Source organism: Sciurus vulgaris, assembly GCF_902686455.1.
Source record: "Sciurus vulgaris genome assembly, chromosome: 8".
Lineage (NCBI taxonomy): Eukaryota > Metazoa > Chordata > Mammalia > Rodentia > Sciuridae > Sciurus > Sciurus vulgaris.
Window position 1 is genome coordinate 105142335 of NC_136468.1, and position 22035 is coordinate 105164369.

General features: G+C 44.1%; 1 protein-coding gene across 1 annotated transcript; it reads left to right on the forward strand.

The window, feature by feature from the left end:
* Positions 1–115: 115 nt before the first annotated feature.
* RAMP3 (receptor activity modifying protein 3) lies at positions 116–21817 on the forward strand. Its single transcript, XM_079149920.1, has 3 exons — positions 116–274; positions 18451–18583; positions 20793–21817. The coding sequence occupies exons 1-3, from the start codon at positions 220–222 to the stop codon at positions 21046–21048; spliced, it is 444 nt and encodes a 147-aa protein (XP_079006046.1). The 5' UTR covers positions 116–219; the 3' UTR covers positions 21049–21817.
* The last annotated feature ends 218 nt before the right edge of the window (positions 21818–22035 follow it).

The window sequence follows — 22035 nt, forward strand, 5'->3', positions numbered from 1 at the left end:
ACTCCAGCTCATCCCCCTTCCCCCGCCCCTCCGTTGGAGGGATGGTGCACATTTGGGGCTGTACCTCCTACTTCGGGAATGAGCGGGGCGTGGCCAGGGAGAAGCCTGGGGGTGCGACTCTGGGAGTGGCCTGAGGCAGTGGGCTCCCGCGGCCCCGCCCCACACCCCGTTCCCCTCTACTGAGCCCAGACCCGGAAGATTCGGACAGTCCAGCTGGCCATGGAGAAGCTAGCGCTACGGCTGCACCTTTTCCCGCTGCTGCTGTTGCTCTGTGGTAAGGGGACATTGGGCCCCGGGGCGCTCTAACTCCTCACGACCGCGGGAGCCACGCAGACCCTTGCCTTCCTCCGCCGCGCCTAGGCTGCGCACCTCCTCTTCCCTGGAGCTCAGAAGGGACCGTAATTACCCCAGAGCGGCCCCCAGGTTCTGCTGGAGCGTCCTGGACCGCCCCGACATCCGAGGATCTGAGGACTAAGGACCTGGGCAAAAGGGGAGGTGCGGGTTTCCTGCGGGCTGCTGCGACAAACGTTTCAGGCCTGGGGTACCATCTCCCTACCTGAGGATGGGCCTTGGGTGAGGTAGTGAGTTCCCCATCCTGATGAGTGGTGCGCACTGTGAGAGGGTGTGGGTTGGAGGACTCGCGACCTTGGTAGCGTGGGCCTTTCTGACAGCCCCCAAACCAAACCTTTTCCAGAAAGAAAACAGACGCAGTGAGAAACATTGCTCACAAAATGGGAATGGATTAAATGAAAAACTTGTTTTGAACAAGCTTAGTAAAGAAATTATCCAAGAATAAAAAGGCGCATGTACATGTATGTGTATGCAGTGTATGCATGTGTGCATGCATATGCGTGTGTGTGTGTGTGTGTGTGTGTGTGTTTTCTTGTAAGGGCTTTGGTGGAGCTGGTAGGCAAGCAAGAGGGAAGCTGGTGATGGGGAGGGCCCTGGCCTGGGTATCAGTGACTCAGGATCTATCCACTAGGTCTGCTGCCTCTTGGATCCCTTCTTCCTTCTCCTCCTGGCTCCAGCCTCCTTGACTGTCAAATGAAAAGGTGGACCTGTTTGCAGTATTTTTCCCAACATTGACAATCTGGGATTCAATAAGTGAGGTAGGACAGGGTGCACCAGGCTTAGGGGTGACTTTCCTTCTATTGAAGAGGTCTCTGTGCAGAATGGTTTTATCTCATGATCCAGAGTTGGACCCAGGTTGGGTGGATTTTTGTGTTAAAGGGTGAGGACATGTGAGTTCTTCTGGAAATCAATATACTGGTTTGGGATTTCAGCAAGCCTTCCATGTGATGCCCCTCTGATTGCAGTCTTGGTCTCCACGGTGGAAGGAAAGTCCCAACTTCATTCTGAGGGAAGCTGAGGTTCTCCTGGCCACCTCTAGCATGAAATTGAAAAGGAGAACAGTCAGAAACTATGAAAATCCTCTTCTTTAATATACCTGGGTCTGTTATGGACAAAGTCTATGAGGTTCATCTTTTTGTCCTGTTTTGGTGGTTCCCACTGTCCCCCTTGCCAAGGGCCAGGTTCCCTAGGCAGGGGCCAAGTCCAGCCTCTCACAGACATTATTATCCTGGCTTGAGCAAAAGTCAGAGAGAGGCAAAATGTGTTCATCGTTACAGGCAATTTGTCAGAGTTGGGACCGGAGTCTAGTCTGCCCTCTGGAAGGAAAGAGCTGAGCCTCCCATCTTCCAGGAATGGTGACCATCTGTGCTCTGATCCTGACATGCTGCTGTCCTGAACTGCCTTCAGCCTGCACAGAGCAGGAGCTTTGGGGGCCTGCCCATTGCTGGGACTAGGGCCTGAAGAAATAGTTCCTATTGACCAACCAATCATGAAGGATCAGTTTTGAACAGGGGAGGTGCTGACCTATAGTGCTTCTCTGAGAATTCTAAAGCATTATTCAGAAAGCTTTTGGCACTGCACATGTTGTGGGGGGTCTAGCAGTTGTCTACTCAGCAGGGAGCTGTTGTGGTATCCACCTCTTGCCTGGACTCTCTTGGTCTGGGCAAAAATTTGGGATCATAATTTCAACATCATAAGGTACTCACTCGCCCTTAGTCTCAGTATCCCCAACTGCAATGTGAATGCAGCTATAGCAAGCTGGAGAGGGCACTGTGATGGTCAGTTTGATTTGATTCAGTTCATACCCAATCCCCTTGTGCTGGACATGGGATTATGATGTGAAAGGATTTATGCTTAAATCAGGGACTGTGCCTGCACATGTGCCTTATGAGGGCTCACTTATAAGTCTGACTTAGCACCAGAGTACAGAGCATACTAGTGTGTGTGTGTCCCTGTGTGTGAACATATTACCATCATTTTTTTTTTTTGGTATCATCATTTTTTTTGTGTGTGTGTGGTGCTGGGAATTGAACCCAGGGCCTTGTGCTTGTGAGGCAAGCACTCTACCAACTGAGCTATATCCCCAGTGGTACCATCATTTTTATCATGAATAAAAGTAATGACGACACTGTGTCACCTGTGGTCATATTGATTTTGCTGAGTCAAATAGATCCAAGGACTGATGGGTAGCAAATAGCCCTGGGACTTAAAAGTCTTCAAGGAGGTGGTTGGTCAAATGTAGGGCTATAGATTTTTTAGCACTGGAGATGCCTTGGAAATCATCTGGCTCCACTCCTCATTTTATAGATAGGAAAACTAAAGTGGAAGGGTAAGGGTAGAATTACCCAGACCAAAGGGACTGGGGGCAGAATTTTCCAGATATCACAGCCTCCTGAGGCCAACTGCCCATGGCCCATCACAGATACCTTTGATGCTGCCATCTGGTTGCTGCTGAGGAAGATGAGAGTGCCTGGATCTCATTTCACAATGACTGACCACAAAAGGCTTTTCTCTCGGAAATGCATCTGTTTGGCTGTTTATCATTTTTCAGCATCTGGAAGTCCCTGAGACAAAAAGACGCACAGGCCTCTGTGTTCTTTGTTTCCTGATGGAACTAACCAAAATGGATTTCTATTTTGATTCAGTTCCTGAGAACTTCACTAATTCTGTAAGCAGCACACAGCCAGTAACCTGAGCAGAGTGACCCAGTTTTGTGGTGTTCCAGGGGCCTATGTCTTTACTTTGTTACTGTTATACTGGGTGGTTTATGGGGTTGTATAAGAAGCCCCTTAAACTGTGTGTGTATCATAAATGGTGCCAGAATGGGTCCCTGTGGAGGGCACTACAAGTGTTCCATGTGCCAGCTTTGTGTGGGTCCAGGTATCTTCATAGCACCCCCGTGTTTAAGAAAGTTATGTCAGAATATCTGCCTGAGATACCTGCCTGTACATGGTCCTTAGTAGCACATGCATGACTACCTGGGCCTGGCTATTGCTGTGCTGGCATGCAGGGATTCAGTGAAGAGAGATTCCAGAGCATGCAAAGGTTCAGGGGTACACAGAGATTCTGGATTATATGGGGTTCTGGGGTATATAGAAGTTATAGGGCAGATGGAGGATCTGGAGCATAGAGAAATTCTGGGGTATAAGGAAGTCCTAGGGTGTATAAAGATTCTGGGGGTATACAGAGAGATTCTGGGGTATGTGGAGGTTCTGGAGTATGTGAAAATTCTGGAACACATCAAAATTCGTGGCATGTGGAGGATCTGGGGCATGTGGAGAACTGGGGCATATCAAGATTCAGGGCAGAGTCATTGGGTCAGGCATATTGTAAGGGGTCCCCCTCCTTCTTAGATAACTGGACCAGCTTGGTTAAGGTTTGTAGGTCCATGGTGGAGGTGCTGGGCAATGCCTGTTCTGACACGGGGGTGGAGGAAAATCAGTGCTGTCTTCAATCAGTCCCCCAGAGGTAGGGGGAAAACAAGAGCTCAGAGAAAGTGATGGTCACTGAAGGGTAATTCCTATTTATGGTATCTTGTCCCAGAGGACAGTTTCAGAGCATTAGGTCTCATGCGAAGATCAGACATGGCCCTGTGTTGGGGAAATGGGAGGCCAGAAATAGCCATAACCTGGGTTGGTTGTGCAACTACCTATAAGGATTAAGATTCATTCTGATTTCCAGGATAAAGAGGAGAAAGGGGAAGGGGAAGGGGAAAGAGAGGATAGGGAGGGTGAGTAGGATCAGAGAGTGACAAGTGGGACTTGCCTGGCCAGTGTCCATTAGGATGGTAGGGGGAGCTCAGCAGACCTACCCAAGGGCACTGCAAGGATTCCAACAGGGACTGATGAAGCCAGGCCAGGAATGAGGACAAGAGTTGAATGTGGGGAATAGCTGGTGGACTGTCAGAGCCCGAAGTGGGGAGTTCGTCCTTGAGCTGCAGGAAAAGGAGGCTTTTGGAACAAAGAGGCTTTAGGGAGAAAGAAGCACAGACTGCCTTCACCACTGTCTGCATCTGTGTTGCCCCTGGGGTCTGTGCTCCTCAGTCACTAATGCCCCAACACAAATCAGGGCTACTTTTCCACCATCAGGCTTGGCAGATGCAGCCAAGCAGCGGGGCAGAGGCTTGCTCAAGGCACCTCTGGCTCAGAGGTTAACTCTATATTTGGTCCTGGGAAAGTTGCTTTTCTTCTGGGTCTCAGTCTTCCCATCTTTTAATTGGGATGGAACAGAGGCCAGACCTTTTTTTTTCGAGGTTCTTCCCAAGATAGATGCTGATCTGAACTCTGAAACCTAGTACCCAGCCCAGCTTCCACAGGTATTTGAAATGCCTGCTGGGAGAGAAGGAAAGGAAGTGAAAATCAGGGAAATTGAGCAGGGACTACTGAGCTTGGAGCACCCAGAGGAAGGAGGCAAGCCTGGGATGGAGCCTTGAGTGGCAAGTCAAGGATGGGAGTTGGACGAGGGCACCAGCCCTGATCAGAGATGATAGTCCACCTGGTGGGTAACTGCGAAAAGTCAGCCTGGCTCTGAATCTTGATCCCCACCATGTCTTACTGAGCAGGTCACTATTCCTGTCTTAAAAAGCACCTGTTCCTTCTGGTTGTTGTAGTTTTGTGGGTTGGACCACACTTAGAACAGGGCGCTGTGGGTACACTTGTCAGTGCTGAGGGGGGTGGAGAGTCAGGGACTGAAGAGGAAAGGAAATAGGACAAGGGGCTGCCAGTTAGGTGCCTCTGGTTCCATTCAGGTGGAGACATAGAAGCTCAGAGATGGAAGTGAGTGTGTCAAGGTTGAGGAGCAGAGCTCAGGTGAACACTCAGGGCTGCCTGGCTACTGCCTGCTGCTCTCCATCCTCTATGCCCTTACTCCTCAGAGTGTAGTCCTCAGACCTGTAGGCATGGCATCACCTGGAGCTTGTCTGACATTAGACCATTGGCCCTACCCCAGGTGTGCTAGAGCAGAATCTGTACTGCATGAGGTTCACCAAGGAGGTGATGGAGATGTGTTTTCATCACTTTTCATCACTCGTTCTTGGTCTGGGCACATGGAAGTCAACTGGAGTGGGGCTTAACAAACCTGAGTTTTGGGTCCTCACCTGAGACTCCCACACAATAGGCCTGGGCTGTGGCCTGAGTGGGTCTAGTGTGCAGCCTAGTAGATAGCTCTGTTCTACCTCATTTAGTTGCCCAGAGAGATGGCAATGCCTAGAGGAACTGGAGATGGATCCCACAGCCTCAAGGCTTCCTGGAGGGGCTCATGCATGTGGTCTCCACCTGTATCAGGGAGGAATAGCTTTGTTCTACCTTCAAAATGCAGAATAATCATTTACTTTAAAGCTATTCAGATTCTAGAGCTGTGTTAAAATAGAACCTGGAGTCACCAACCTGAATTTCACAGAGTGGGCAGCTGCTGGAGCCCAGGAAGAATTTGTAATAAGGGCAGACAGTCTGATTTATGAAGGAGGATGGGTAGGCACCCCTGGGTGGGTGAGGATAGCTGGAAGCCAGGGGAGCAGTGATAGAAATAGAAAGTTGGATTCTGACAGAGATTTTGCAGGTATACAACTATTAACCAGTGGAAAAACCCAGAATCAGAATTACTTTTTGCTAAAAATGAGGAGATAACAGCCTAGTAAGGTGAAGGGACCTGCCCAGAGTCACACAGTAAGTTGAGGATGAGAGTGGACAGGTCTCAGCCTCTATTTTCTAACCAGACTGGGCAGATGGTGGGATTGTCAAACCCCTTTCTTGCAGAGATGGCACAGGATTCTCTTGAAGGGATGCCAGCTCTGGACTTGGCAGTGCTTGCCTGGGACTCCATGATGAGAAGGTTCTGAGGCCCTGTTTGGGCTCAGTGGGAGATTGCTGTGGCTGAAAACTCACTTTGCCTTTCTGTTAAACTTTAAATAAATTCCAAAGATCTGTCTGTTCATCCTGCTCTTAGCCCTAGGTCCACTTTTTGAAGTCATTTCTCTTTCTCTTTTACCCAAACAACTGTGCACACCCTACCTCTATACAGTGCATGCCCTGTTGCTCTGGGTACCTCTGCCCTTGCTCTGTTCAAGTTTTCTAAAGTTTCCTGATTTTTTGTCTATTTGTTCTGTAAATTATTGAGAGAAGAGTGTTGCATTTTCCAACTATAATTGTGACTTTGCTATATTCTCCTTATAGTTCTGTTTTTTTGTGTATTTCAATGTTGTGTTATTAAATACATAAATGTTTTGGATTGCTATGTCTTTTTGTTGAATTGAGCCCTTTTCTGTCGTGAAAAGACAGTGACCCTCTGTTTCTCTGGTAATAATGTTTGCTCCAAAGTATTCTTTGTTCACTGTGGTATGGCCGCTCCACATTTCTTTTGATTACTGGTGGCATAATCTATCTTTTCCTACTCTCTTACTTTGAACCTATTTGAATCTCTATTTCAGATATTTCAAATAGAATTCCTGTAAGCAGCCTACAATTAAGTCTTGCTTTTTGGTGTCATCTGACAATTTTTGCTTCTTAAGTGGACGGTTTAGACCACTTACTTTGAATCTGATTATTGATATAGTTAGACTTAAATTTATCATTATGCAATCAATCCTTTTCTTTCTCTTTTGGGCTTAGTGTTTTTTAAAAAAAATTTTTAGTTGTAGGTGGATATAATACCTTTATTTTATTTACTTATATGGTGCTCAGGATTGAACCCAGTGCTACACACATGCCAGGCAAGCACTCTACCACTGAGCCACGACCCCAGCCCTGGACTTAGTACTTTTAACAATTCCATTTTATAGTTATTTATTGCAAATTGGTTTTAACTTTTTTTTTTTTTTTTTTTTTTTTTTTTACTTTAGTGGTTGCTTTATTATTATTTACTTTTATTTTTTTGTGGTACTGGGGATGGAATCCAGTGGGTGTTTTACCACTAATGAATCCCCAGTCCTTTCTATTTTATTTTGAGACTGAATCTTGGTAAATAGCTGAGGTTGGCCTCAAACTTGAAATCCTCCTGCCTTAGCCTCCCCAGCATTTGAGATTATAGATGTGCACCACTGTGCCTGGCTAGTGGTTGCTTTAGAGTTTATGGTATACATCTTCAATTTATCACAGTCTGTCTTCAAGTGACATGATATCAATTTGGGTATAGCCTAAAATTCTACCATTTCTCCCTTCCTGACCTTGAAGCTCTTGCTGTCATACCTTTTACTTAAGACATAAATCCCCAAATACTATTATTTTTGTTTTCAAAGTCAACTTTTAAATAGATTTACATATTAAGAAACACATTTTTATATATTACATAGTTACAGTTTCTGGCATGGTACTCTGCATTCTTTGGTATAGGTCCATATTTGCTTCTTATATAGTTTTCTTTCTCCTTGAAGAACACCCTGAACCTTACCGGCAGTTTAAGTGTGCTGGTGATGTTTTCTTTTGACTTTTGTATGTTTGAAAAAATTTATCTTGCCTTACAAAACCCCAGCTTTATTGAGATGTAATTAATATACTATATAATTCACCCATTTAAAGTATACAATTCAATTTCTTTTAGTTTACTCATAGAATTTTGCATTCATCACTATAATGAATTTTAGGACATTTTCATCACCCCCCGAATAATTACCATACCCATTTACAGCCACCCCATTTATTTCAACCTCCTCCTTAAGCAATCACTCATCTTTCTTTCCCTGTAGATTTAGATTTACCTGTTCTCTATATTTCATTAAATGGAATACATAATATATGATATTTTGTGATTAACTTATCTCACTGACAATATTTTCAAGATATTCATATTGTAGCATTGTCAGTACTTTTTCCTTTATGGGCAAAAACTTCCATTTCTCCTGTGGATAAATAATATTATGCAATTCTGTCTATATTGTATCTATGTCCATCTACCACATTTTATTTATCCATTCATCAGTTGGTGGACATTTGGATTATTTCCACTTTTGGCTCCTATAAACAATGCCACTTAAACATTTACATAAAAACCATTGCGTGAACATATGTGATATACACCTAGAAGTAGATTGCAAGGTCATCCATAACTCCATGTTAACATTTGAGAAACTGCTAGACCATTTTTAAATATGGACATCATTTTGCTCTTTCATCAATAGTACATGAGGGTTCCAGTTTCTGCACCTTCTCACCAACACTTGTGTTCAACCCCAGGATTGTAAACCCAAGCTTACTATTTAGTAGTCCCCAAGACAGAACTTGGGGGACTCAATGGAGAGGTTTTGGACATTTTATTACTTATTCACTCCTTGGCAGTGGCCAGCTGGGATACAGTGGAGGGCTGCAGGGGGAATATATAGGCTGGGTTTCATGCCTACTGCATAGGTGGCTTTCTTCAGATGTTTTATGAGTGTATTTTTCTACTTTACAAAGAAGGTCACTGTCTTCAGATCCTCTCCCAAGAACTGCCGATAGGAGAAGTGGCAAACTCCCTGTCCCCATTTCCTCTTTGCCATATTCTTTTAGAGATCTTCTTTTATCTCACTGCAAGCTTTCCCAGGCACTGATTACTGTTTAACCCAACAACTTATTGTCTTTTAATTATATCCATTCTTGTATATCTTGTTTTTTTTTTTTTTTTTTTTTTTTTTTTTGGTACCAGGGATTGAATTCAGGACACTCAATCACTGAGCAACATCCCCAGCCCTATTTTGTATTTTATTTAGAGAAGGGGTCTCACTGAGTTGCTTAGCACCTTGCTTTTGCTAAGGTTGGCTTTAATCTCAAAGATATCATCCTGCCTCCGCCTCCTGAGCCACTGGGATTATAGGCATGGGCCCTGCGCCGGGCCCATTCTTGTACATCTGAAGTGATATCTCATTGTAGTTTTGATTTCTGTTTCCCTCATGATAATGATGTGGATCATCTTTTCATGTGCTTATCGGTCATTTGTATATCATGGAGTAGTAAGAATTCTTTATATATATATATATATATATATATATATACAAGTCTCCTATCAGACATGATTTTCATACATTTCTTCCCCATTTTGTGGGTTGTTTTTCACTCTTTGATGGCATCCTTTGAGGCACAACATTTTTAAACTTTGATGTAGCCATTTTATTTATTTATTTTTCTTTTGTTACTTGTTCTTTTGGTGTCATACACGAAAAGGCTCTGTGTTGTATAAGTGTACAAGGACACAGAGTCGCACTCCTGTATTTTCTTCTAAGAGTTTTTGTAGTTTAGCTCTACATTTGGGTCTGTTGTCCATTTGAGTTAATTTTTGTGTATGATGTGAAGAAGGTGTCCCAACATTTTGTTCCTTTATATGTTAGTTGTTTCAGGATCATTTGTTGAAAAGACTGTTCTTTCCTTAATGAATTGTCTTGGTGCCCTTGTAGAAAATCAATTTGTCATAAATGTGTGAGATTATTATTGTAATCTCAATTCTATTTCATCGATCTATAGGTATAACCTTATGCCAGTACCACACTGTGTTGATTACTATAGTTTTGTTGTAAATTGGGAAATTGGAACCTGTAAGTTCTACAGCTTTATTCTTTTTCAAGATTGTTTTGAGTATTTTGGGTTCCTGATATTTCCATATTAACTTTAGTACCAGTTTATCAATTATCGCAAAGGGCTAGCTGTGATTTTAAATCTGTGGATCACTTTAGGTAATATTGACATCTTAATAATATTAAATGTTTCAATTCATGAACATAGGATATCTTTCCATTTATTTAGGTCTTATTTAATTTTTTTCAACAATGTTTTATAGTTTACAGAGTGTAGGTTTTGGCATTTTTTATCAAATTTGTAACCAATAATTTAATTTTTTGATTGTATTATAATAAAATTATTTTCTTAATTTCCTTTTTGGATTGTTAATGTATATAAATACAATTTATTTTGTGTGTTAATTTTGTATTCTGCAACTTTTCTGAATTAGTTCACTATCTCTAACAGTTTTTGTTCTGTGGATCCTTGAGCATTTTCTACAAATAAAATCATGATATTTGTGAATGGAGATAGTTTTACACTTTCCTTTCCAACTTGGATGACATTTCTTTTCTTGCCTAATTGCTCTGGATAGAACTTCCAGTACTATGTTTAATAAAAATGGTGAAAACAGACATCCTTATCTTTTCCTGATTTTAGGGGAAAATTTTTCAGTCTTTCACCACTGAGTATGATGTGAACTCTGGGTTTTTCATATGGTCTTTATCATGTTGAGGACATTCTATTCTATTTGTAATTTGTTGAGTGTTTTTTTTTTTAAAGGAAAAAGCTTTTGATTTTATTGTATGCTTTTTAATGCATCAATTGAGATGATCATGTGTTTTTTCCCCCTCATTCTATTAATGTGCTGTATTATATTGAGGGGGTTTTGTATGTTGAACTACCTTCTTATTCCTAGGGTAAATTCCACTTGATCATGGTGTACTGTGCTTTTTTTCTGTTGCAGAATTCATTTTGCTAGTGTTTGTTGAGGGTTTTTGCATCTGTGTTCCTAAGAGATATTGGCTTGTACTTTACTTTTTTGGGGGATGTCTTTGGCTTTGACATCAGGATAAAACTGGCAGTGTAGAATGGGTTGGAATGTGGAAAAGTAAGGATGACTATTATATTTTCTGGAAAAGTTTGCGAATGATTCATACTAATTCTTCCTTAAATATTTGATAGGATTCACTAGTGAAGCAGTAAGAGCCTTGGATTACCTTTGTAGAAAGTTTTAAATTAACTAATCCATTCTCTTTGTTTTATTTTATTTATTTTTTAATATATATTTTTTAGTTGTTGATGGACCTTTGTTTTATTCATTTATTTATATGTGGTGCTGAGAATCGAACCCAGTGCCTCCCATATGTCAGGCACGCGCTCTTCCTCTGAGCTGCATCCCCAGCCCCATTCTCTATTTGCTTTAGGTCTATTCAGAATTTATTCTTGAGTTGATTTCAGTCATTTATGTTTTTAATAGTTTCTTAGGGCTGTCATTAAGTATTACAAACTGGGTGATTAAAATAACTTTCTTTCCTTAGAGTTCTGGCAGCTAGGAGTCTAAACTCATGGGGCTCACAATGCTGTGCTCCTTACTTGCCTCTTCTAGCTTCTGGCGGCCCTAGGCACTCCTTGATTTGTGGTTGCATTACTCTGATCTCTGCCTCCATTTTCTCATCTTCTTTCTGTGTGTCTTCACATCATCTTCCCCTGGTGCATGTCTGTCTCTGTGTTCATATTTCTCCTTTCCATACCTGTTGTATTACATTAGGACCTACTCAAATGGCCTCATTTAAACTTTATTATTTCTGCAAAGACCTTATTTCCAAATAAGGACACTTTCTAAGGTGCTTGAAGTTAGGAGTTCAGCTTAACTTTTTATTTTATTTAAAAAATTTTTTTAGGGGACACAACTTGATTAACAACGTCTTACTAGGAAATTTTCCATTTCATCTATGCCAATTTGTTGGCATATAATTTTTTATAGTATTTACTTATAATTCTTTTTTTTGTTTGTTTCTGGAAGATAGGTGGTGATATGGTAGTATCTGTCTTTCATTTCTGATCTAGTAATTTGATTCTCTTTTTCCCTAGCTAAAGGTTTTGTTAATTTGCTGATCTTTCAAAAGAACAAGCTTTTCCTTTTGTTGATTACATTTCTTACTTTTGTGTTTTCTACTTCACTAATTTCTCCTCTGATCTTATCTTTTACCCCTTTGTTATGTTCTCTTTAAGCTTAGTTCTTCTTCTTTATCCAATGTGGTAAGGTGAAAGGTCAGATAATTGATTTGAGGACTTTTAAAAAAATTTTAATTATTTATTTATTTTTAAATTTTTTACAGACTGCATTTTGATTTATTGTATACAAATGGGTACATTATTTCGTTTCTGTGATTGTACACAATGTAGATTCATACCATTCGTGTAATCATACATGTCCATAGGGTAATGATGTCTGTCTCATTCCACCATTTTTCATACCCCACCTCCTTCTCATTTACTTCTACATAATCCAAAGTTCCTCCATTCTTCTCTCACTCCCCACACCCGCTACCCCCATTATATATCATTCTCCACTTATCAGGGAAAACATTCAGCCTTTGGTTTTCTGGGATTGCTTATTTTCTTAGCATGGTATTCTCCAGTTCCATCCATTTATTTGCAAATACCATAATATTATTCTTCTTTATGGCTGAATAATATTCTCTTGTGTATATATACCACAGTTTCTTTATCCATTCATCTGTTGAAGGGCATCTAGGTTGGTTCCACAATCTAGCTATTGTGAACTGAGCTTCTATAAACATTGATGTGGCTGATTTGAGGTCTTCTTTTTTAAAAAATATAGATGTTTGCTGTTACATTTTATCCTTTAAATACTACTTTAGCTGCATCCTTTTAAATTTTTGTATATTGTATCTTCATTTTGATTCATATTGAAGTATTATCTAGTATTTAGTTTCTGTTATCAAATCTTTTTCGATCTATTTATTTAGGAATGTGTTGTTTATTTTCTACATTTTTGTGAATTCCCCAAAGTTTTTCTGTTTGTGATTTTTAATTTTATTCCACTGTGGTCAGAGGCACGGTATGATTTCAATCTTTTAAAATTTATTAGAGATTAAAAAAAGGTTTCACATCCTTTTTGCTTTTATATTCTGCTTTTACTTCAAAGAGATTGAGGAGAAATCTTTAACCTGTATTTCATAAAGGCATGGTCTTGACTAGAGCTGTTTTCCTGCCCCATTTGCTTTCAAATTCCTGCCAGTTACCTTCTCTTTCAGTCTGAAGAACTTCCTTAGTATTTTTTTTTTTTTTTTTAAATTGGGTGCTGGTATTGAGGACCTCATGCATATTGCTCAAGTACTCTATTCTGAGCTATAGCCCCCGCCCTTTCTTTAGCATTTTTTGTAATCTGGGTCTGCTATTAATGCTATTGCTTTGTTTATCTGAGAATATCTTTATTGCACTTTCATTTTTGGAAAGATACTTAGCCAAATATAAAATTTTTTTGGAAAATTTTCATTGGTTCTTTTTAGTTATACATAACAGTAGAATCCATTTTGACATAATTATACATGCATGGAATATATCTTATTCTAATTCAGACCTGATTACCTCTCCTTCCCCATCTCTTTCCTTTCCCCCTGCTTCCTTCCCTCTATTGTCTTTCTGCCATTTTCCCATAGGGATTATTATTTTTTTTTCTTTTTAAAAATTTGTTCTTTTTAGATCTATATGACAGTAGAGTGTATTTTAAAATATTATGCATGCATGGAGTATAACTGATTCTAATTAAACTGAATATAAAATTTTTGATTGACAGTTTTTTTTAAAGCACTACATGTCACTTCACTGCTTCTGGTTTCTTCTGAGAAGTCAGCTGTCTATCGTGTTGGGTTTCCCTTGAATAAATCTTTTTTTTTTTTTCCTGTTCTCAAGATATTTTTATGTCTTTCAAAATTTTTGCTATTCATACTTCTTACTGTACTATTTATACTTCTTGGGCTTTGCAGAGAATTAGTTCACAGTCCAACAAATTTACAATTTTGCTCCAAGTTTTGCCAAAGACTAGACTTTGGAAGTTCCCTTTTCAGTCTTTCTGCCCAAGGTGCAGCCTTGGGCCTATGAACAGTCTGACAGACTACCTGGAATGAATGGTATTTTTAAAAATCACCAGGCTTCCTAGGATCTGCCTTGGAGCAGTCTGGCTTATAGGTCAGCTAGTGCTTAGTTAGAAGTTGTACTTAAGCCCCATGAGTTAGAAAGGCCATCTTTATCCAGTGGATCTGAGTATGACTTGGGGAGTGCTTTCCTGTCTTCCTCGCATCTTGCCCTGCTGGGCCCTGCATGTTCCAGGAGGGCTCTTTCCTGGTTCTTTCTGTTGAACTTTCACTTGGTCTACCATTTCATTTGTTGTTTTTTGTACAGTGGAGCCACCAGCCCCTCTTAATGTCTTATTACTAAAATTCCATTGTTTTTTTGAGAATGCCCTTAGGCATATGCTTCTACTCTATTCCAAATATAGTTAGTCCTCTTTGTCAGAGATGTGGAGATAATCTGTTGTCCTTAATCTCTGGGCAAGACCTTGGTGTCACTGTACCGAACTTGAGGTTGAGACAGTAGCATGTTTCTATCAGAGTGACCTCTCTGTTCTATGAGAAGGTACTGGATTGTAGTTCCTGGTCTCCTTGGCTTGCTCCTCCCAATGAGGACCCTCAGCCATACCTGAGAGCTGGCAGTTTTATTGGCTTGCCATGCTGGGGCAGAGCTTCTAATGGATGGGAAGGGAGCACCAGTCATCCTGGCCTCATCTGCTCATAATAAAGAGACCTCCTATGACATGGCGCTCAGGGGGATATGTCTGCCCCTTTTAGGGTGAAATTGTAGCCCTAGACTGGGAGCTGGAATAGAGAGGACCCCTTCCCCCCTTTTAGTACCCGCTCAGAGCAGAGCCTTTATAACTAGAACTGGGGATTGGTGGGAGCAGGCTGTGGCTTAAATGTCACAGACTCACTGTTCTGAGATGTAAAGGTTTTCTTGAATAATATTCTCCACTTGATGTGTGCCACATATGAGAAGGTTGAACTTGTTGGTGGCTATTTTTATTGAGGTAATACTTAGTTGGTGTTTAACTCTGTGCTATCCATCTTCCTTGGAAGGTGGGTTGTGATTTTATGAGGACTGTAATCATGGTGCCTCCCTCTAGAAAGTCCCTGAATTTGCTTCTGTTGGATCCTGTCCATGGTCAGTTTAAGCTGACATGGAACTTGGGTTTTCCATGGGTAGATCCTGGTCATGTGAATGTAGGCTGTGAATCTTGGAGGGGGTTCCTCCTGTTCTGCTCCATGCCCAAGTACTATTCCTCCAAGTTGTTTGAGGGTGAAATTATTTCTGGTTCATTTCCTGCTGAATGTCAGTTACTGGGGGCCTTCCATTATACCTCTATCTTGGGCTTCATCTGTCCCATTTTCTAGATTGGATAGACACTTGCAGGGCAAAAACAATCCCATGCCTTCATCTAGTCTTTGGTTTGGTAATTTTTTCCATCTTGTCATCTTGATGATTTTATGAGTATACTGTTTATATTTTATCCAGGGCTTTTTGTTGTTTTCAGTAGGAAGTGGGTATAGAGAGCTGCCATACACCTGGACATGGAATTAAATCTGCTTGTCTCTTTCCTAAGGATTTATTAAGGCTTGGATAGATTTTAAACAATTCCATACTATTGCTTCAGGTGGCATCCAGCAGAAGCTGCGAGTCACAGACAGGGTATCAGGGTCCTAGGCTGTCATCCACGCTGCCTCTAACAAGTGTAAGATTTTGTTTGGGTTATGTGGCCTCTTTGATCTTGTTTTTATGGAAAGAAAGAACACTTTGAGGTGGTTGTGGGACATCACCTGGGTTATACTCCTGAGTTCAACATTTCTGGTGCCTATAAGCCTGGTGGGTTCTGCAAGCTGAAAGGAACTTCAGTGTGGAACTGACTGTTAGTGGGTTGGGGGGATGTCAGTCTCCATCAGCTTCTGCCAGTGAAGTATGGGGACGAAAAAGGAGCAGGACTGAATGTTCAGGGCACTTATTTCTCTCCTGGACATCAGTTACTTTGCCCATAGTTCACTCTGCTTTGACCATTAGGATCCTGGGCTCCTTTTGTGCATTGAGTAGATGCTGTAGGGAAACTCCCAGTGTCAGACTTGAGCTGAGGGTAGATGAAAAACACATGTGCACATGCACACACACGCAGACACAACAGACATGCACACAGATACACACCCAGGTACATACACACAAATGGAGGTATAGACACAGGGACACACATAGATACACACAAAGACACACACATAGATACACACAAAGACACATGGACACATACAGGCACACGTACAGATGCACATGGGCTCAGACAGACACATAGACATAAACACATGGACACATACATAGACATGTGCAGACACACACATACACAGACACACAAACATGCAGATACATAGATACACACAGACACAAACACAGACACAAACACAGATACACACAATATGTAGACACATGGACACAAACCAGAGACACTTAGACACAGAGACATACAAACACAATTGCATAGACAAGCATGTAGACACATGGACATATACATATACACAAACACACAGACATATAGACATACAGATATGCACATACATGTAGAACACAGATGCACACATAGACATACACATGTAGACACACACAGTCTTATACAGACACACAGACATAGACATACACACCCAAATACACAGACATACAGACACACAGAGATACACCCAGCACATAGACACAGACACATGAGGCAGAGCCATGACAACAGGGGTAGTAAGATCCAGCTCCTAGGGAGGGTGAGATGAGGAGTTGCGGGGTGACCTTCCCCTGGGAGAGATGGGGAGTAGGGATGTCATGGGCTATTACATGAGCTGGGCCTGCAGGTGTGCTGATGGGATGGGTGAACATGGGGTGATGGGTACTTAGATGCAAGACAACACAGAGGGTCAAGATGCTATGAAAAGTGTGTTCTGGTAGAGACAGGATGCTGAGCCCTGAGTCAATGGGCCATGCTAGGGGAGTGCCGCCAGTCTCTGTCCACTGTCTGCCTGTATGTGGCAGGGGCCCACAGCTGAGCCAGGCCCTGGGGTCTCGGGACGTGCTGGGTGTTAGGAAAGCATCCATGGACAGAAAGTGAGACTAGAGTGCCCACACAGGCCGTCTGGTGTATCCACTGGTACCTATTTGCCTGTCCTATTTCACTGACAATGACCCCTGTGCAATCTTCCTGTTGTGGGTGGAGGTGAGCCGAGGACTCCAGTTCCCTCAAGTCTGTGAGCCCAATACCTCAACCCTCCCTGTGGTCCCAAGTCTTTGTACTAGAACCTAGGGGGTCCTAGGGCTGTGTCCTCTTTTGTGGTGGCTGGTGTACTGTGGTCTGGTGGAACAGGTCGCTGTACCAGAATATGATCTGGTCTGAATCCACCATTTTCATATCGAAGTGATTTATTCAGCACCTACTTGATGTCCAGTTGAGCTGTACAAGAAAGAACACAGGATCTTGATATGCTTGCGCTCTGGGAAAGTATCATTCATTCATTCCCCCGACAGGTTTTTGCTAAAGGCAAGGAAAGCAGTGAGTAATTTATAAACCAGTAGCAAAGGTTTCATAAAGATGGGTCCTTTTTGGGCACAGGACTTAATTTAGCCAACTCAAGAGCCTCATGGGCCTGTGTCCCTCTTTAGAGATGGGGAAACTGAGGTAGAACTCATAACCAGTGAAGCCTGTGTGTGAGGCAGATCTGTCCCATTCCAGCCTGGAGCCTTTTTCTTGTTCCCTTCCATGATCTCTCCTACTGCCCAACACTGGTTGCCAGGGCACAGACAGCAGGGCCACACACACACACATACCAGGGCACATACACATGGACTCTCTTTTCATTATATGATAACATTCAAAGCAAAGGTTGGGTGAAAGTGAAAGAAGTTTAGGAGCTGGTAGGTCCTTCATCTGGAAATGGGAATGACCATGATGTGGGATGGGTCCTGGAGGATAAGAGGTCCCTGCTTAGTGGGAGGGAGGATGTTCCTAATGAGAAAATGTGTGGGGTAAAGATTCAAGGTTGGCAGGGATGAGATGTTTTGTGGGAAGATGCTGAGAAGGCCAATTGGAAAATCCTGGAGCAAGGAGCTGCCTCAGACTCAGGTCTCCTTAAATCAGAGTGGGGCTTGTACAGTGTTGGGTGGTCCTTACCAGCTCAGAATTCTACTGGCCTTCTCCTACAGGCCATGGGATGGTCCCTAGATCTCAGATTCCTTCTCAGAACTGTTGCAGGCATTTACCATCTCTGGGTTGAAGCTGGAGCCTCCTAGCCATTACTGATGGACCCCTCCTCACCTCCTGAGGACTCTCACTGCTGCTGGATCCCTGCATCACAGCAGTGATGAAGAAGCAGACTTGATAGCTCCTGGGTGGGTCTCCTTTCAAGGCAAAGGAGTTCAGGGCTGAGAGAAGAGTCACTGGCCTATGAGGGGACATCAGGAGGTACTGTAAGAGGTTCTACTTGCCAGAGTCCCTGGGGTACACCCAGAGTGAACCAGTAGAATTCTCATGCTGTCCTTTCCACAGGTGGGTGTGCCCGAGTGTGCGGCTGCAATGAGACCCGGATGCTGGAACGGCTGCCCCGGTGTGGGAAGGCCTTTGCAGACATGATGCACAAGGTGGACGTCTGGAAATGGTGCAACCTGTCTGAGTTCATAGTGTGAGTGCCCTGAGAGGTGCAGTGCCCTGACCCACACTGCCCATGGCCCCACTCATACCCTGCCCTGGCCCTTAGTCCCTCGATCCCTCCCATGGCTCTGCCTACAGCCCATCCACAGCTCACCCACAAATCCACCTATGCTCTGCCCACCAGCTGCCCAGGGCCCTGCCAACTCACAGGCCTAGTCCACAGATGCTCCCAGGGTCTGTCTGGCTTAGCTGCACAGCCCTGTGAGCAGTTGTTTTTGGCAGTATTTTTGGGCGGCAGCATTTCAGTGGACAGGTCTAGAGTCCTGAGAGTCACAGCATGTTCTCATCGCATGGAGATGCCAGGCACTTTCAAGGCAAAGGATTTTTTAGAATAGTATTAGATGATTTCCCTGTTCCAGATCACCTGGTGGAGCAGAGTGGGTGGGTGGTGGAAACTGGGACTCTGGGGGAGCAAAGGATTTGCCCATGGACCTGGCTGTTGAGGTGTTCCCAGAGCCTGGGCACATCCAGGGGCTGCATCATGTCTGAGGCTCAAGAGGGTTACCTGGGAAGGTACAGGTGTGTGGCTTATATTTCAGTTTTGGTGCGTAACCCAGCCTGGGATCTGTCAGGAGCCTGGTGTAATGAGTCAGGAGTCTGGTTGAGTGACTGGGACCAGGCTTCCCAACCTGGCCCAGGAGATGGTAGCTCAGGGGGCCCTTTGTGAGATCCAGATGTTGTTCTGTGCAGGAAGCCCCTTCAGGAAGCGGCCTCTTCCTGTTGATGGGACAGGTCAGCCCCTCCCTCTTGGAATAGTACGGAAAGGAGGAGGTGGGGCCCTTGCCTGATCCCATGGGAAAGTCGAGCCAGGACCTTCCTTCTCCTGTGTCTGTCTTGCATCTGCAGCACAGGCGTGGGAAAGTGCTGCTCTGTGTGGGAGCTGCTGGTTCTTGGCAGGTGTCCACCCAGCTTCCTCCAGAGCATCTTGAATGCCATTGTCAGCTCTGAAGACCCTAACAGCAGGGTGGTCACCACCTCTAGAGACTGCTTGCCAGATTCCAGGTCAGGTGACTGTTGGAAAATCCTTAAATACATCAGGCTGAACTCTGGATCCAGTAAGCCATGGTCCTTAGTCAGCCTCAAGAACTGTCCAGTATCTGCTGCCCAGACAGAAAAGGTTCATCATGGATGGTTTACTGAGAGCCCTTCCCATGTGTTTAGTCAGCATTTTTTTTTCCTCTGCTGTGACTAAAAGACTGGACCAGAATAATTGTAGAGGAGGAAAAGTTTATTTGAGGGCTCACAGTTTCAGCGGTCTCAGTCCATAGAAGTCTGGCTCCATTCCTTGGGGCTCCAGGTGAGGCTGAACATTATGGTGAAAGAGTGTGGCAGAGGATAATCAGGAAGCAGAGAGAGAGAGAGACTCCACTTGCCAGATACAAATATAAACCCCAAAGCCATGCCCCCCCAATGTCCCATCTTCTCCAGCCTGCTTGTCTTCAGTTACCACTCAATTAATCCCATCAGGTGATTAATTCACTGATTGGGTTAAGGCTCTCACAACCCAATTATTTCCCCTCTGAACCCTCTCACATTATCTTACACATGAGTTTTTGGGGAACACCTTATATCCAAATCATAACACCATGTTTGATCACGTGAACAGGGAACACCTTGAGACCCATGTTACCTGCCAGATGGGGCAGAGAGAGGTAACTTCTGAGCAGGAGACAGAGGGGAGGCGGCTCACACTGACACTCCCAGTTGCCACTTGGTATATGAGAACAGGTTGACTTGGTTGGGAGGTTACTGGCCCTGGCCTCAGACAGACCCTCCTTTTGGACCCTAGGGTGCTCCTGGATGACGAGGGCCTTGCAGGGCCATATGGCTGTGGCCCATGTGCCTTTTGGCTCTGGAGAATCAGGGCTTGGCACGTCCTCTGGGCAGACCAGGGTGGTGCTGGTTGTTGGGGGCTGGGCCAAAGCCTTGGGCTCTGGGAGCTAAAGTCCTCAAGGAGGCAGGTATGGTTATAGATGTGGGCAGGGGACACAGACAGAAGGCCACAGACATAGATGACCCTTGTTGCTGGGAGTATGGAAGTGACTTCCAAGGCCACACTTTGAGTAGGTGTCCAAGTAGGACTGGGCCCAGAACATTTCCTGCCTGTCCTATTGGCCTGGGGTTAAGGCAGGCATGAAGGGGCCTGGGGAACATTGTGGTCTCACTTTCTGCCTCTGCAGGTACTACGAGAGTTTCACCAATTGCACCGAGGTGGAGACTAATGTTGTGGGCTGTTACTGGCCCAATCCACTGGCCCAGGGCTTCATCACCGGCATCCACCGGCAGTTTTTTTCCAACTGCACAGTGGACAGGACCCACTGGGAGGATCCCCCAGACGAGGTGCTCATCCCACTGATCGTGGTGCCTGTCATATTGACTGTGGCCATGGCTGGCCTGGTGGTGTGGCGCAGCAAACGCACTGACCAGCTGCTGTGAGAGCCCATTAGACAGAAGATCATGCCAGACAAGCTTGAAGAATGTTCCTGGGGCTGTAAGAGCTGGTGTATGGATGCCATTACTGTCTGGTTTGCTGTGACTGTGTCCCATCCCATTCAGGCTCTTAGTCCCTGGTGATTGGCCTGCTGTCTGACTGGGACTCAGGCTGTCCACTCTTCCTTGGGCCAGTGAAAGAAAGTGACAAGGCCAGGACTTGTGTGCTGGGCATGGAAATCATCCTCTGCTGAACCCTTCACTCCCCTGTGCTGGGCCATCTTGTCTGTAGCCATTTCCTCTCAGCATTTTGTCCTCTCTCAGAGCCCCATCTGAGCCCCAGCCTGGGACCTGACCCCTCTCCAGCTGTAACCCTGACCCCATTTCCTGCCCTCCCCTGGCCCCTGCCCACACCCAGGTGAACAGGGTAGATGAGGGCATTTTGAAGATGTTATGTGCTGTGGAACCCTGAGTCCTCCTAGTGAGGAACCAGGCAGATTCACTGCTAGAAAGACTGGGGAGTGAGAGAGACGGGGGATCCCAGGAACCACATGCAACCTGCAGATCTGCCTGTCATCTCTGTTATGGTTCTGAAACTGTTGTGGGTAGAGTGGGGCTCAGCCCTCACAGGGCCTTCTAGGCTGGGGGAGGTGTGGGCTTCCTTCCAAAGGGGCTCCCTGGAGAGTGAGGAACCCCAAGAGGGAATCTACATGCTAATGTTCTCTGTCTGCTGCTGTCTGTCATTTTTGAGTAAAGAGTCTCCCTAACTCTGGTATTTCTGACTTTATTTCAGGGTATTTAAAGAGTTAGTTAGTGGGTCTCTTGAGACTTTCTGTATCAATTTGTCAGTTGGGGAACCACTGAGGCCTCAGAACCCCAGGATGTCAGCAATCAGGGGTTTAGGGAGCTGTATCACAGGCAAATATGGCTTGACAGGAAAGGGCCTCAGCCATCCCACTTGCATCTCCTTTCCTCTGTTTCCTTCTCAAGGTG

What these genes read in the sequence shown, in the direction of transcription:
- RAMP3 (XM_079149920.1), top strand. Translation starts at nt 220, where the DNA reads ATGGAGAAGCTAGCGCTACGGCTGCACCTTTTCCCGCTGCTGCTGTTG. An exon ending in GCTGCTGCTGTTGCTCTGTG is followed by an intron (nt 275 to 18,450) that starts GTAAGGGGACAT and finishes TCCTTTCCACAG; the next exon opens with GTGGGTGTGCCCGAGTGTGC. An exon ending in AACCTGTCTGAGTTCATAGT is followed by an intron (nt 18,584 to 20,792) that starts GTGAGTGCCCTG and finishes CTGCCTCTGCAG; the next exon opens with GTACTACGAGAGTTTCACCA.